This window comes from Rhyacophila brunnea, unplaced genomic scaffold (genome assembly GCF_057557595.1).
Source record: "Rhyacophila brunnea isolate RB1 unplaced genomic scaffold, BYU_Rbru_1.0 scaffold_4, whole genome shotgun sequence".
Taxonomy (NCBI): Eukaryota; Metazoa; Arthropoda; class Insecta; order Trichoptera; family Rhyacophilidae; genus Rhyacophila; species Rhyacophila brunnea.
In genome coordinates this window covers 25,220,814-25,234,199 of record NW_028233068.1, presented here as the reverse complement: position 1 = coordinate 25,234,199, position 13,386 = coordinate 25,220,814, and the positions used below count along the sequence as shown (strand labels likewise).

General features: G+C 29.5%; 1 protein-coding gene across 2 annotated transcripts in view; it reads left to right on the top strand.

Annotated features, from left to right (window-relative positions):
- Positions 1 to 13,386, top strand: part of NPFR (Neuropeptide F receptor) — a 124,257-nt gene that overhangs the window by 90,440 nt on the left and 20,431 nt on the right. Inside the window, exon 2 of one of the 2 annotated variants that reach the window (XM_085953893.1) lies at positions 10,992 to 11,255. In XM_085953893.1, the coding sequence (XP_085810019.1) occupies positions 10,992 to 11,255 (264 nt within the window). Of the gene's footprint in view, positions 1 to 10,991; positions 11,360 to 13,386 lie in introns of those variants that run through there. The other variant, XM_085953894.1, reaches the window with a different exon arrangement.

Sequence of the window (13,386 nt, the reverse complement as noted above, 5' to 3'; positions counted from 1 at the left end):
ATACGTTGAACGGAAACTCAAATCCAATCCAATTGTGCAATCAATTGTGACCCCCTATTAATTGACCGGCGCAGTATGAAATAATATGTTGAAATTATTATGAAATAATATGAATTCGCAATGTTTTGAAAACATTACGAAATCATATTATTTATATACGAGTGGGGCGCGGGAACTTCCTTTTTTTAAAATGAAATAAAAGATTGTACAGGTTTCAAAATTTTTTATTCTTATTTTTCGCCTATCACACAACATTTAACATTTGATTTTACACTGTTTTAAAAATAATGTCTTGTAAATATCGCCGCCATTGTCAATATACTGATTCAGTTGAATTCGGAAGTATCGGTTTATTCTTTCGAGCATTCCAGTATATTGGCAATTTCGGCTCGGATTTATTCTGTAGATCTTTCAAGGTCTGTTGACGATCGTTATATACCAGGGATTTGAGATAAATCCTCAAGAAATAATCATAGGGGACTAAATCAGGCAAGCGTGCAGGCGTGAAGGCTTGTTTCAAAAAAATCCATCGAAAACCTGGAGGTGTGGGATGTGGCCCCATCCTGCTGAAACCATACATTGTCCAGTTCCATTTCTTTGAGAGAAGATAAAAAACACTCATGGATCATAGTTAAATAACGGTCTGAATCCACGGTTACAGCACGACCGTTTTCTTGAAATAAGAAAGGGTCAATGATCCCTACTCTTAAAAATGCACACCATACCGTGACACGGTCCGAATGATAAAGTACCCACAAACCTCACCCAGCCCCTCTCATTAAAAATTTAATTTAATTATTAAATATTTGAAAAAAAAAAGTTCCACGCCCCAACCTGTTTTATAGGTACTGACAGATTGTACGTGAAAAATGAATATTTAATAAATGATAATATAATTTAGAACTGGTTTACAGGTATCCGATGATTGGCCTACCTAAATAAAAGAATTATTATGTAGGTAATATAAAATACCACACCTATCTGACATTTACCAATGTTAGGGAAGAATAAGACGTATGCTGACACTGAAAATTTGAAAACGTATTCTTCGCTTTTCAAAGTACAGTCGTAGACATAAATAATTCATGAGTAACAGACGAAACTACCGTCAACAAGTCCGTAACTAGATTGATGGCTTAATTAATAAAAAGAGTAAGTAAATACATTACAGTAATACATTGGCGGGAAAAGAAAGGAATATCAAGATTGCCAATATTATTAACTAAATTACAGATATTAATATTTTTACCGTAACAATACAATATGCTTCCTTATGGCCATGGTCATAATGATTACTATAACAAATGAAGGTAGATATTTGCAGGGTTAGTCAATTACCTCCAGATTACTATGAAGTGCTTTCCCATTATTATCAATTATCAAATCTAGATACTTCGATTACTGTAGCAAAAAAAAAATGTTAGTTGCAGAGTCAGTAACATTATTATGAACCATAATATAATTAATATTATATAGTACCTACCTGGTAATAAAAGTGTATCGGGGGGACATGCTCGTCGAAGGTCAAAATTGAGTTTTTATTGTATTTTCAAACCATGATCCTGGACACTCCTTAAACGTTGTAGATAATCTATTTATATACTTTTGAAGCCTTATTATCCTTTATAGTTATTTTAAACATTTGATGACTGCATAAAGTATTTTTGTTACATAAAATAGTATTCTTTTAAACCTCTCGCTCTAATGTTTTAGAATATAGTCATATTTCGGTACATAACTGTGCAGTGGTGTTAAAATTTTTTACATTTATTCATTTTTAAACGCATTTATAAAACCATTAGTATAATTTATTACGAGATAATTTTTGTAAAATATTCACGATAAAAAATTATATTGATAATTTCTGTGATCCCAAATTTGACAAGAATTAGGCATTTTATTATTCAAAAAATCGGCAAGATTAACACATTTCAAGACAATTCTAAAGATATTTATTATAAGCTATGGTTTTGACCATTCAAGTGTGATAAACATCTTATGAATAATGATTGCTTTATAATAATTATTGACCTAAGAATAAGGTAGTGTTTTTTTGAAATACGCCATTTCTTTTGTCATTCCCTAGTGGTTAAGCTACAACATACGGCCGTAGCCATAAATTGACAAACTATAATTAAAGTTGGGAGTAAAATTATGTTAACGCGCGTGTTTGAACATGTACCTAACCTAATTTTTTTTATTTTTTTTTAAACGGTACATGTTCAAACACGAGCGTCAATATCATTTTACTCCCTACTTCAATTATAATTTGTCAATTTATGGCTACGGCCGTATGTTGTAGCTTAACCACTGGGGAATGACAAAAAAAATGGCGTATTTCAAAAAAACACTACCTTATTCTTAGGTCAATAATTATTATAAAGCAAGCATTATTCATAAGATGTTTATCACACTTGAATGGTCAAAACCATAGCTTATAATAAATATCTTTAGAATTGTCTTAAAATGTGTTAATCTTGCCGATTTTTTGAATAATAAAATGCCTAATTCTGGTCAAATTTGGGATCACAAAGATTATCAATATAATTTTTTATCGTGAATATTTTACAAAAATTATATCGCAATAAATTATGCTAATGGTTTTATAAATGCGTTTAAAAATTAATAAATGTAAAAAATCTTAACACCACTGCACAGTTATGTACCGAAATATGACTATATTCTAAAACATTAGAGCGAGAGGTTTAAAAGAATACTATTTTATGTAACAAAAATACTTTATGCAGTCATCAAATGTTTAAAATAACTATAAAGGATAATAAGGCTTCCAAATTATATAAATAGATTATCTACAACGTTTAAGGAGTGTCCAGGATCATGGTTTGAAAATACAATAAAAACTCAATTTTGACCTTCGACGAGCATGTCCCCCCTTAAGCAAAAAAGCCAATTTAGAGAAAAGTCAATATACGCTTTTCAGATATTTTGGATGCTCATATTTATGGACTGGAGATTACGACTTTATGGTTTAAGGGATTCCTGTTATGAAGAAGTATACTCAAAATGTAAATTGGCTGTAAAAATAATCAATTATATCGTACTTTAAGTACACACTCTGTATTATACTCAACTCCTAGTATTCTACCTATCTTAATAAGATATGTAGTCAATATAGGTCATTAAATTTCACCACTTGCGATATCTCAGTGTTTATTGGTACATCTCTGTCTTCAAACGTTGAAGGTGTTAAGCTGGAAAGGTATAAAAATCATTCAGTTAACATTTTTAATTTATGGCGTGAGATTATATAGAACTGCATCTTCAGCGTAGTTAAAAAAATATTTTTTGTATTGCAATTTTGTAGAGAAATCAATACAATTATTATTTCAAATTGATCTTCTGCACATTGTTGCAAATTTAATAATTATCATTCCTGACGTTTTATGATTGGAGAGGGTTAATTTATACAGGTTGGTGCTAGTGATTATTATTTATTGGTTGAATTGACATGGCTAAACGACAATAAAATGGTTTAAGATAAATTTTACGTTGATTCTACAATTTTAAGTTATTTGACTGCTATTTCAGGAAACAACCCTGCTTAGTTGAAAATATATCGTTTTGAAAATGGGTTTGTAGCATAAGATAACTTAATGTCAACCAGTGGCGACCGGTGAGTTATTTTACTGGGAGTTCACTTTTTTCACCTTTTGACTGCCGTAAAAAGGCATTTGCCTTCATCAAAACTTCACCAAAAAATAAAAAATAAAACTATTGGTTTTTTTAATTTAGTACATTTAAAATAACTCATAAATAACTCACTATTTATTATTTGTTGTACCTCTTAAAACAGTTTTTCTTGAAAAAAATGGATTTTAAACATTAACACAAACTGGTTGACACGAACTATTTTGTTTTGACCGAATTATTAGTACTACCGAAATATCTCGTATCTGGCAGTGACCGGGATTTATTGTTCATTTGTATGAGAAATCCATTCTTCTGTTTTTCATCGACACAAATTTTCCAATTACGCGTTTGTTGAAGTCAGGAATCTCTTGTATCATTCTTTTTTCGATACTGAGTATACATAATGTGTTCAATCTTGATTGCGCGATGGTGTTTCTACTAAAACACTTGATCCGTTTGAGTGTGAAAAAACATCTTTCGCTTTCCACTGATGTCATCGGAATAGTAAAAATTAAATTTAATAGTAAAACCGTTTCCGTAAATGTGTCAGCATTATAAAAATTATCCAAGCTGTAAATAACAGACAATTCATTTTTGAGTTTATTTTTATCTAAAAAGTCAGACGTATTACAGAGCTAGTTTGGAGAGATATCATAATTGATAAACATTGTGAATTTAGTTATCAAACTGAAAAAAAACTTGAAGTTTATTTTTAAATTGTACTTCGCCTAAATTTGAGAAATGTTGTCAACATGTGCGGAAATTTAAATGCGTACTGTGAAAAGAATTTATTTTTATAATAATATTGAATAAAAATTGTCAAACAATAATTGTATGTGTGATACGGGCTGTATTGTTTTAAAACCGATGAATCTGCGTTCGGGCCGAGAGCGACTGAAACTGTCGCTCCCGAGCACGTAGAAAAAATATTTACGTATTGCTATTCCACGCGACAGACGACGCTCTTTCTCATTGCAAAGAAATCGAAATTAGATTACTGGGCGCTTTGGTCGAGCGATGGCGAATATCGAATATTAATATTTAAAATAGCCGGTTAAAAACACATATTAGAATTTGTTTTTGTATATGAATTAATGACTACGGTAATAGATACTTTTAATTAATCAAATATAAATTATATACTCATTTAAAAAAAGTCTTTTCGCATAAATTGAGTGGGTGGGTGTGCACCGCTCCAGTGCTCTCAAGGGAGAATCGCCACTGCTGTCAACACCAATAACTCAAAAAATACTGTAGATTTGTCAAAAACTTTGTTTCAAAACCATTATAATAATAATATGTACATATGAAAAAGCATGGAATGCTAACAAGCAACTAAGAAAAAGATGGAAGAGGTCCGTCCTTTAGATGGATGAATGGGGTCGCAAAACGAGAGGACTGTATAAGCACCAATCTAAGGGGAGGAAAATCTCTAGTAAATTGACCTTTTCTAGAAGCAACGACGGGCAGAAGGATGACCCAACGGTCGTATGTATTTGCGTATACCTATGTTTACTCATATATCTTTTATACATAGGCTCGTGAAGTGGATGGCAACCAATGCTATACTAATATTGTAAACAACATCCGCTTTATTTTTCGTAAAATTAAATGGACATTTTTGTTAAGGTACACCACTTATCAGAAGCACCTGGTGTAAAAAATAGAAAGCTTGCAATTTGAGATACTTTTTGATAATTTACATTTAAAGTGATTTAATTAATAAATAGTTATCTGAACACATTAGAAAGAAAAATATTGTTTATTAAATATCAAAAATATAAAAATACAATTTAAAAAGTTATAAAATGTGAATTTGTTAAAGAATCTCATCTTATATTATTTTATAGTCATGGTTATTATTAAAATTAGGTTAATTAAGTTTTATATAATGTATAGAAATTATTTTTGATGAATTCATAGTTTTAGTGTAAATAAAATAAGATATAAATTAAAAGGGTTTCAAGTTATACCTACACATTTTTTTTTTTATAGAAATTGATGTTTTTTAAAATAAACAATAAAAATCATTAAAAAAGTTACAGTTATTATTAATATTTTAGGAACGTATTTAATTTACTTGTACACAATGTAAATTATCAAAAACTATTTCAAATTAGAATAGTTTTATGGTTTTCCGCCTGATGTCTCTGATAGGTGGAGTATTTACATAGCAAATGATTTTTTAAAATTTGGTTCAAAATAGCTTACTCCATCATTGCTTTAAAAAATGCTGCATAAAAACAGTCTCTGAATTAAAGTTAATATGAGGTGACCAGAAGATATTTTATATTTCAAAAATAAAATTTTAAGATATTAATAAATTAAATAATTATTGCTGAGAAGTATTACAATAAATTTGTTGAGTATTGCAAAGTTTTCAATTATTATGTAGTAAAAAATATTTAATTTATTTTTCTGAATATAAACATTGGAAATAATTAGATAAATAAAAAAAAACTATACTTAAATACCAATCTAAATATAATTAAGTAGGTATTATTATTTAATTCATTTACTGCATTTTTTCTTATTTAACTCAGTTACTGGGTATTGCATTTCAATAATTATATTTATTATGGAGATATTATTAACCTTCGTGCACCTCCGACGATGTTTGCTTGATTTTAATATTTCTTGTAAACTTTTCTCCAAAAATATGCGGCAACCATAAATTAAACAATTTAGTAAGTGTTCTTAAGTTAGTAAGTGAATATTCTTGCTTTTAAAATAATATAGTTTAGTTTTTTTTCTGCGCACAATTATTTAGTACGAACAACTTTCCATGACCAAACATAGATTACTTACTAAGTTATTAAAAAAAATATGTATTTCACTGTAATAGTAGATTACCGTTTTCATTCGTAAGAGGAACAAATAAGTCTTTACAGAGTAGAGGTCCCTATTATTTACATACTCATTTTATGAGGAGTGGTTGTTTGTAATTAACCCAAACGATTGCGTTTTTGTATTGGATCAAATATATTGTGTTTGACCAAGTTTTTCAACATATTATCATGTTGAAAAAAAAACGATATGCACGTGATCCACGAATCTGTAAAAGACCATTATACAAACTAGGTCAGCGTGGGTGCCACACTATAATAAATTAACATAAAGAAAGAATGTGATATCCGTAGCCACACGTAACAAAAATGAAAAATGTGGAGTGAATCCAGATATACCTTTTTTTATGCAAACATCCCCTTTGTAAATTTTACTTACCAAAGAAGAATTAACAAACTAATATTTGACCGAAATGTTGCCAATACCCGAAGCAAGTACCCAGTCATTCTGGTATATTGTGGACAAGATTTGTCGAAAATAACAAGTGTTGTTAGGCGTGACTTTACGCCACTTTAAATGGCGAATACCATTACGGCGTTGTGAGAATTCATTTTTTTAGCTGAAGATATTAGGGCGCAAAAAAGGCCATAACATTATATACTTGTCAAATGAATTATTTAAAAGCATACATTGGTGATGACACTGCCAATGTAATTAATATTAGGTACATTCCAATGAAAATTCAGTTTTAAAAATGTATTTTGATAGTATCATTATTTTTATCACTGCTGTATGAAGACCTTTCTTAGCTCCCTCCACTCCTCTCAGTTCCTAGTTATTTGCTGCCTCGTAAATCTACCGAACTTTATGAGTTCATCCATTCAGTGACATGTCAGCCCATTGTAATTTTATATGTTTAGCGACCTTTGTCACATTGCGTACTATTATACATGCGTTATGCCCAACATGCACCATTCTATGCCACAATGCGCTACTCGGAATTTTTGGAGTTCTATTACATTAAGAGTTCATATTTCTCATGCATACATGCACATATTGGTTGAACACTACGTGCTTACGATATAATGGGAGGTCGCTTTTGAAGATACTATTCAGGTACCCAAAAGCACTTCATGAAAGTTTGGTTCTGCGAGATATCTCGTCATAAATACATTGTTGTTGATCATTCATGAGTAATCTCCAGCCATATCAATAGGTTACCCAATATTTGAAAAAATACAATAAGTACTTGATATTACTGTCAAAATCAGCTGAGCAAATCTGAATTATATAATATTTTACAATTATGTTTATTTGTGAATCATACAATAATTTTTCATATTGTCAAAGTTTACAAATAAAAATGTTTATATTAGCGTCAAAAATATTGAGAGCTTCGTACCAATTCAGCGATCATTGTAAGCCGAATCCCTGAGGATTTGTTTGTAATCCTCTATGTGGAGAAGAATACTTAAGCACCTAAGAACCTATTCACAAAATGAACTGACAATATTATTACTTGGTGGTTTCTATAGAAAAGCTTTGAAAGTCAATCTAATTAATTTAGTGCCTGAGGGAAAATATATATTTTTTTATTTATATTTTTCGATTTTTACGGTGGAATACTCACAGATATTCTAATAATGATTTTTCAGAGTTGAATTTTAGAATTTTATTGTCGCTTTTAAATTATATTAAAATATCAACTTACCAGTGGCGTCCGGTGACTTTTGGTTTTAGCGAATCTTTTGAAAAAATATTTAATACCTACGCACTGTTTGTGTTATAGTATTATCTACTTATTATTTTAAACTTGATATAGTAATGAACTAGTATAGTGGTAACTATGCGATAATATTATTATATATAACTTCTATAGACAGCGTTGTAGAGCTAAAAAAGTGCCGGGTCACTGGCAAAAAAATAACATTAATTTAACCCACAGCATTTATATAATTGATTGAATAAATGGTTCACATTTATTTACCGTACAAAAAATCTGTTACGAAACATCGTGTGGGAAAAATACACTCAAAATTTTATAGCCAAACGAAAAAAAATCTTCCCCTTCTCGCCTATCGACTAAACAACTATTAGAAAAATTATATAATATTTTAATAAAATCTATTTTTATCTTTAAAATTAACGATGCCAGAAAAAAATATTCTCAAAGCCGTCGTTCTTATAAAAATAAGCTCTAACACGTGTGGTTTGGCTTTGAAAGAGTATCATGGGGCATAAATAGCGTAAAAGAATATTAAAAACATCACAAAATATGCAAAATATTTATATTACGAAGAATAATAATTTTTCATAAGAAAAATATACTTTATCTGTTTAAATCTGGGAAAAAACTTTGTTAAAACTGCATATTATGATTATATTGAAAAATGTAGTACATTCATATTCAAACAGTGTATTGTATTCTTTTGATGATTTTAACAAAAATATGAGCTGAATTGACAATAAAATAAACTAGTAGGTACGTATAAAAATATTTCTAAATAGTTATGAAAGCATACACAATTTTCAAGGAATAGAAAAGTTTATGATAATCTTTTCACAGAAAGCGCAGTTTTAATAATAGATTAAACCATTTTAGTTAATATTTATTTCTATTCCTTGTAGTTGATATTTAAATTAGTTACTTTATTTTTATTAAACTATTTTATCATTATTTAATACCTAATGCATATACATATAAGGTATAAGAATGTTAAATTCTTGTTTATAGAAGAAAATCACTATTGTGAAAAAGTTTATAAGTATCACCAATTAATTAGAAAATATCATTGATTTTCTTTTAAGTATGACTCGAACTTGGATATTATTTCACAGTAAAATATGTGAAGTTTATTCTTTATACTATTTTGATTATTGTGGCCTTTATGATATATGATCTAAAGTAGTGGTTTATAGATATACACAATGTAATGTGAATATACGTAATACAATAATAATAGTTTATATTATATTTGGAAGTTACCACTTTAGATCATATTATAATTAATGAGAAGACACAACAATCAATTTAACAAGTCAATAACCTATTAAAGTTCGGTAATTATACAATGATTTACAAAACTGTACAACGATAATTTTTTTTTACATACTATTAATGGAATATATTATTTAATGTGATGTGATTAATACAAAAAATGTAACGGTTATTTTTTTCAATTATAAATAACATCTAGTATACTTATCATTAGTAGCTATAATCAATAAAGAATTATCACCGACTTAATCAAAAATCAAAACATGATTATAATATTATTAATAAATTTATATAATATGAGGAAAATATTTTTCTTAACTTTAAAATTTATCAACTACATACTTACGCAGCGTTACAACGTGACAAGTAAAAGCTTTTAGTCGATATGTAGGTAGGTACTTACTAAATTTTGTGATTAGACCTTGTTTATATTTATCATTTTTTATATTGTAAAGATGAGCCAACAGTCGATATAATTCTTAATTTTTAATTACGGTTTTTTTTTAAAATTTAAATTCTACGTTTGATAATACTGAACTCACTCATATTATATGGAAGTATTTTATTTATGACCATTTTGAAAAACAAAACATGTCTTTTGATAACGATACATGACAAAACGTGGATGTATAATTTTTTTTGAAAAAGAGACATGGGTTCAAAAGACAATATCCTAAGGGTAAACTTGAATGTAATAGGAATCCCGCATGGTTTGAAGGAGAAGAAAAATAATGAATATTATTTCCAGCGTAGGTATAGGTTACTTGCCAGGAGAAAGAAACAAACACAGTAAAGCTAGTTTTTGAATCACTGCGCTTTAAATGTGCCTTATTTAATATTATGTACCTATTATGTAACAAATATCATATCTTATAAAAAAACGCTTAAGGGGGGACGTGCTCGTCGAAGGTTAAAATTGAGTTTTTATTGTATTTTCAAACCATGATCCTGGACACTCCTTAAACGTTGTAGATAATCTATTTATATAATTTTGAAGCCTTATTATCCTTTATAGTTATTTTAAACATTTGATGACTGCATAAAGTATTTTTGTTACATAAAATAGTATTCTTTTAAACCTCTCGCTCTAATGTTTTAGAATGTAGTCATATTTCGGTACATAACTGTGCAGTGGTGTTAAGATTTTTTACGTTTATTAATTTTTAAACGCATTTATGAAACCATTAGTATAATTTATTATGAGATAATTTTTGTAAAATATTCACGATAAAAAATTATATTGATAATCTCTGTGATCCCAAATTTAACAAGAATTAGGCATTTTATTATTCAAAAAATCGGCAAGATTAACACATTTGAAAATAATTCTAAAGATACTAATTATAAGCTATGTCTTTGACCATTCAAGTGTGATAAACATCCTATGAAGCAATCGTGAAATTGTGAAAAATTATTTGTCTTTCCTTTTGTAAGTAAACAAGTAGGAAAAATGTTTTACAATATATGATTTATGATTATGTATGTTATATATACTATGTATATATTATTATATATATTATGATTACAATCTATTTTGATATTATTTTTTTTGCAGATGAAGATCCCCGTCCACCACCCTGGCTCCAAGGAGCAGATCCACTTTGACTTCGACCGTCTGTCCTCGGAGGCCATGAACCTCTCAGCATTCGACGCCAACCTCACGTGGATCCTCAACGCATCACGTGACATCGAACCTTCTCTCATAGAAAAGTTTACAAACAACAGAAACATAGAACCCCCGGCATACTGGATACTAATTTTCTTCTATTCTGTCCTCATCATATTTGGAGCCACTGGAAATAGTCTTGTCGTTCTTGTGGTAAGATAAAAACATGAATACTGATAAATTTAATTATATTACCCCATTTAAGAATATTTTTTAGCTGAAAGCACTTGATATATTGTTGTTATTAGGCATTAATATTTTAATCTCTGTATATAAGCAGACGTATTATACATAAGTACGGGTTTGGGCTTGCGGAATTGTATCAATCCTGGCATTTGTTTACTTCCTTCTAAAAATGTTATTGAAACGAGATTTAGCATAAAAAATAAAAATCGAGTACATAACAAATTATTAATTCAAGACGTTCGTAACATAACATTTAGAATACAAAGAACACATAAATCAATCTTATAGTAAAAAACAAATTAAACAATAAAGCAGAATTTAAGAAACAAAATACATAGCGCATGACTATAAATGTATACGTCTAGGAAATACATTGACTTACCTCACAGCCGTCGCTATTGGTGCCTAATAAACCAGACACGAGGAAACAGTTTTCATTCAAAAGAGGTCATCGCTGCGACCACGCGTGTAATTAATTGACAGTTGCATATAAATTCAAATTTTCCAGAATAATAAGATTATGGTGGTGTTTTACAAACGTTCCTTTACCAATAACCCTTTAAAGACCAATATTTTAAATTAGTTGTGCGGTATTCCTCCTTTTGTAAGCAAATGTCGCTTACTAATTTATTAGTTAATTTAATATTACATGATAGTGAAATAATATAGTAATATGTATTTATAAACAAATTAATACGATTATTTATCTTGCCCAATATACATGTAAGTAATTACAAGAAATGGTGCATATATTTGTTTTAAAGATATTCTGTCAGACGCGCACACGAAAAGGAGAATAGGAGGGTTTGCGCTTCAGGAATTTAATAGTAATATATCTTTTTCTTCGTCGGGATCTCATAACTGATGATCGTGACCCGTATGATATGCCTATCGAATATCATTCTCAATGGCTCAGCCTCCCCTCTCTCGGCATTCTACGACACGCAAGGCTTGTGTCAGTAGAAGAACTGTGTTACTCATAAATTGATGTATCCATCTGAGACATGTATACTTTAATATTTTGACGTGGCATGTCTGAAAGACAAAACACCACAAACAACACAAACGGATACTTACGACATTACTAATTTTGCCGCGCATTCAATCACCACTTGTGGATGCGATAGATTGTAATAACTCGTAAGTGAACGTCTATAGTAATAGCTGCAGGTCAGGTGTGCTCTATTATACTCAAAGTTTGGAGTGTCTGACTATACAGAATGTACTCGGAAAAGTCTTAGCGGTTAAAGTGACAGAAGTGGTACGCAGGCTACTGCGAAAGTCAACGGCATCTGGTAGATTTTGAAACCCACCCCCTCCCGCTGCCTTAAAAAAATCAGAAATAAATTATTATACATATTTTTTGAGATACACCCCCGTGAATATTTTTCTGTGCACGCTACTGCCTTCTGTCAATGAGTTTTAAGTGAAAATAATGTATTTAAAAAATGCAATGACAAAAAAGGTTACTTAAATAATAATATTATGTTTAAACTATATGTTAAAATACCACTTACAATAATATTGTATAATAATATTATTATTATAATAAGTATGTAGTAAAATACATAATAGTTGGGTTGCATTAAAACTATCATTGTTATTGATATAATGTTGGCACGTATATTCCGACGCCATGTTATTTTTTCTCAGGAAATATCTACAAAGGCAGTCATTATAAAATGCATTGAAATAAGTAGGTACTACTTATATATAAAAAAGGGTATAAAAAGGTAAACCAAATTAAACTTTACAGAATAAAACTGATTAATTCATCCCAAATGAAGGAAGAATTTCAATGATTTTGGAGATATGGCTTGATTTATCTTAATAATAAGTAGTGGGGTCTCGTTACTATCGAGTGATATTGTGAGAAACTTTGATGTTAAAACTGCATTCAAAATCAAAAGAAAAAATTTACCGTATCACGAGGTAAAAAAAAAATAGTCATTTCCTTTTAGCCTTTTCTTCATGCAACACACAAAGCCTAAAACACGTAATTTCTTGAAATTTATGTTACACAAGGTACACAAGAAAATGTGATAACTTTGCAGACAGGTACGACGTTATTTGTGTTTGAACGAAAGACGTTTAGTAA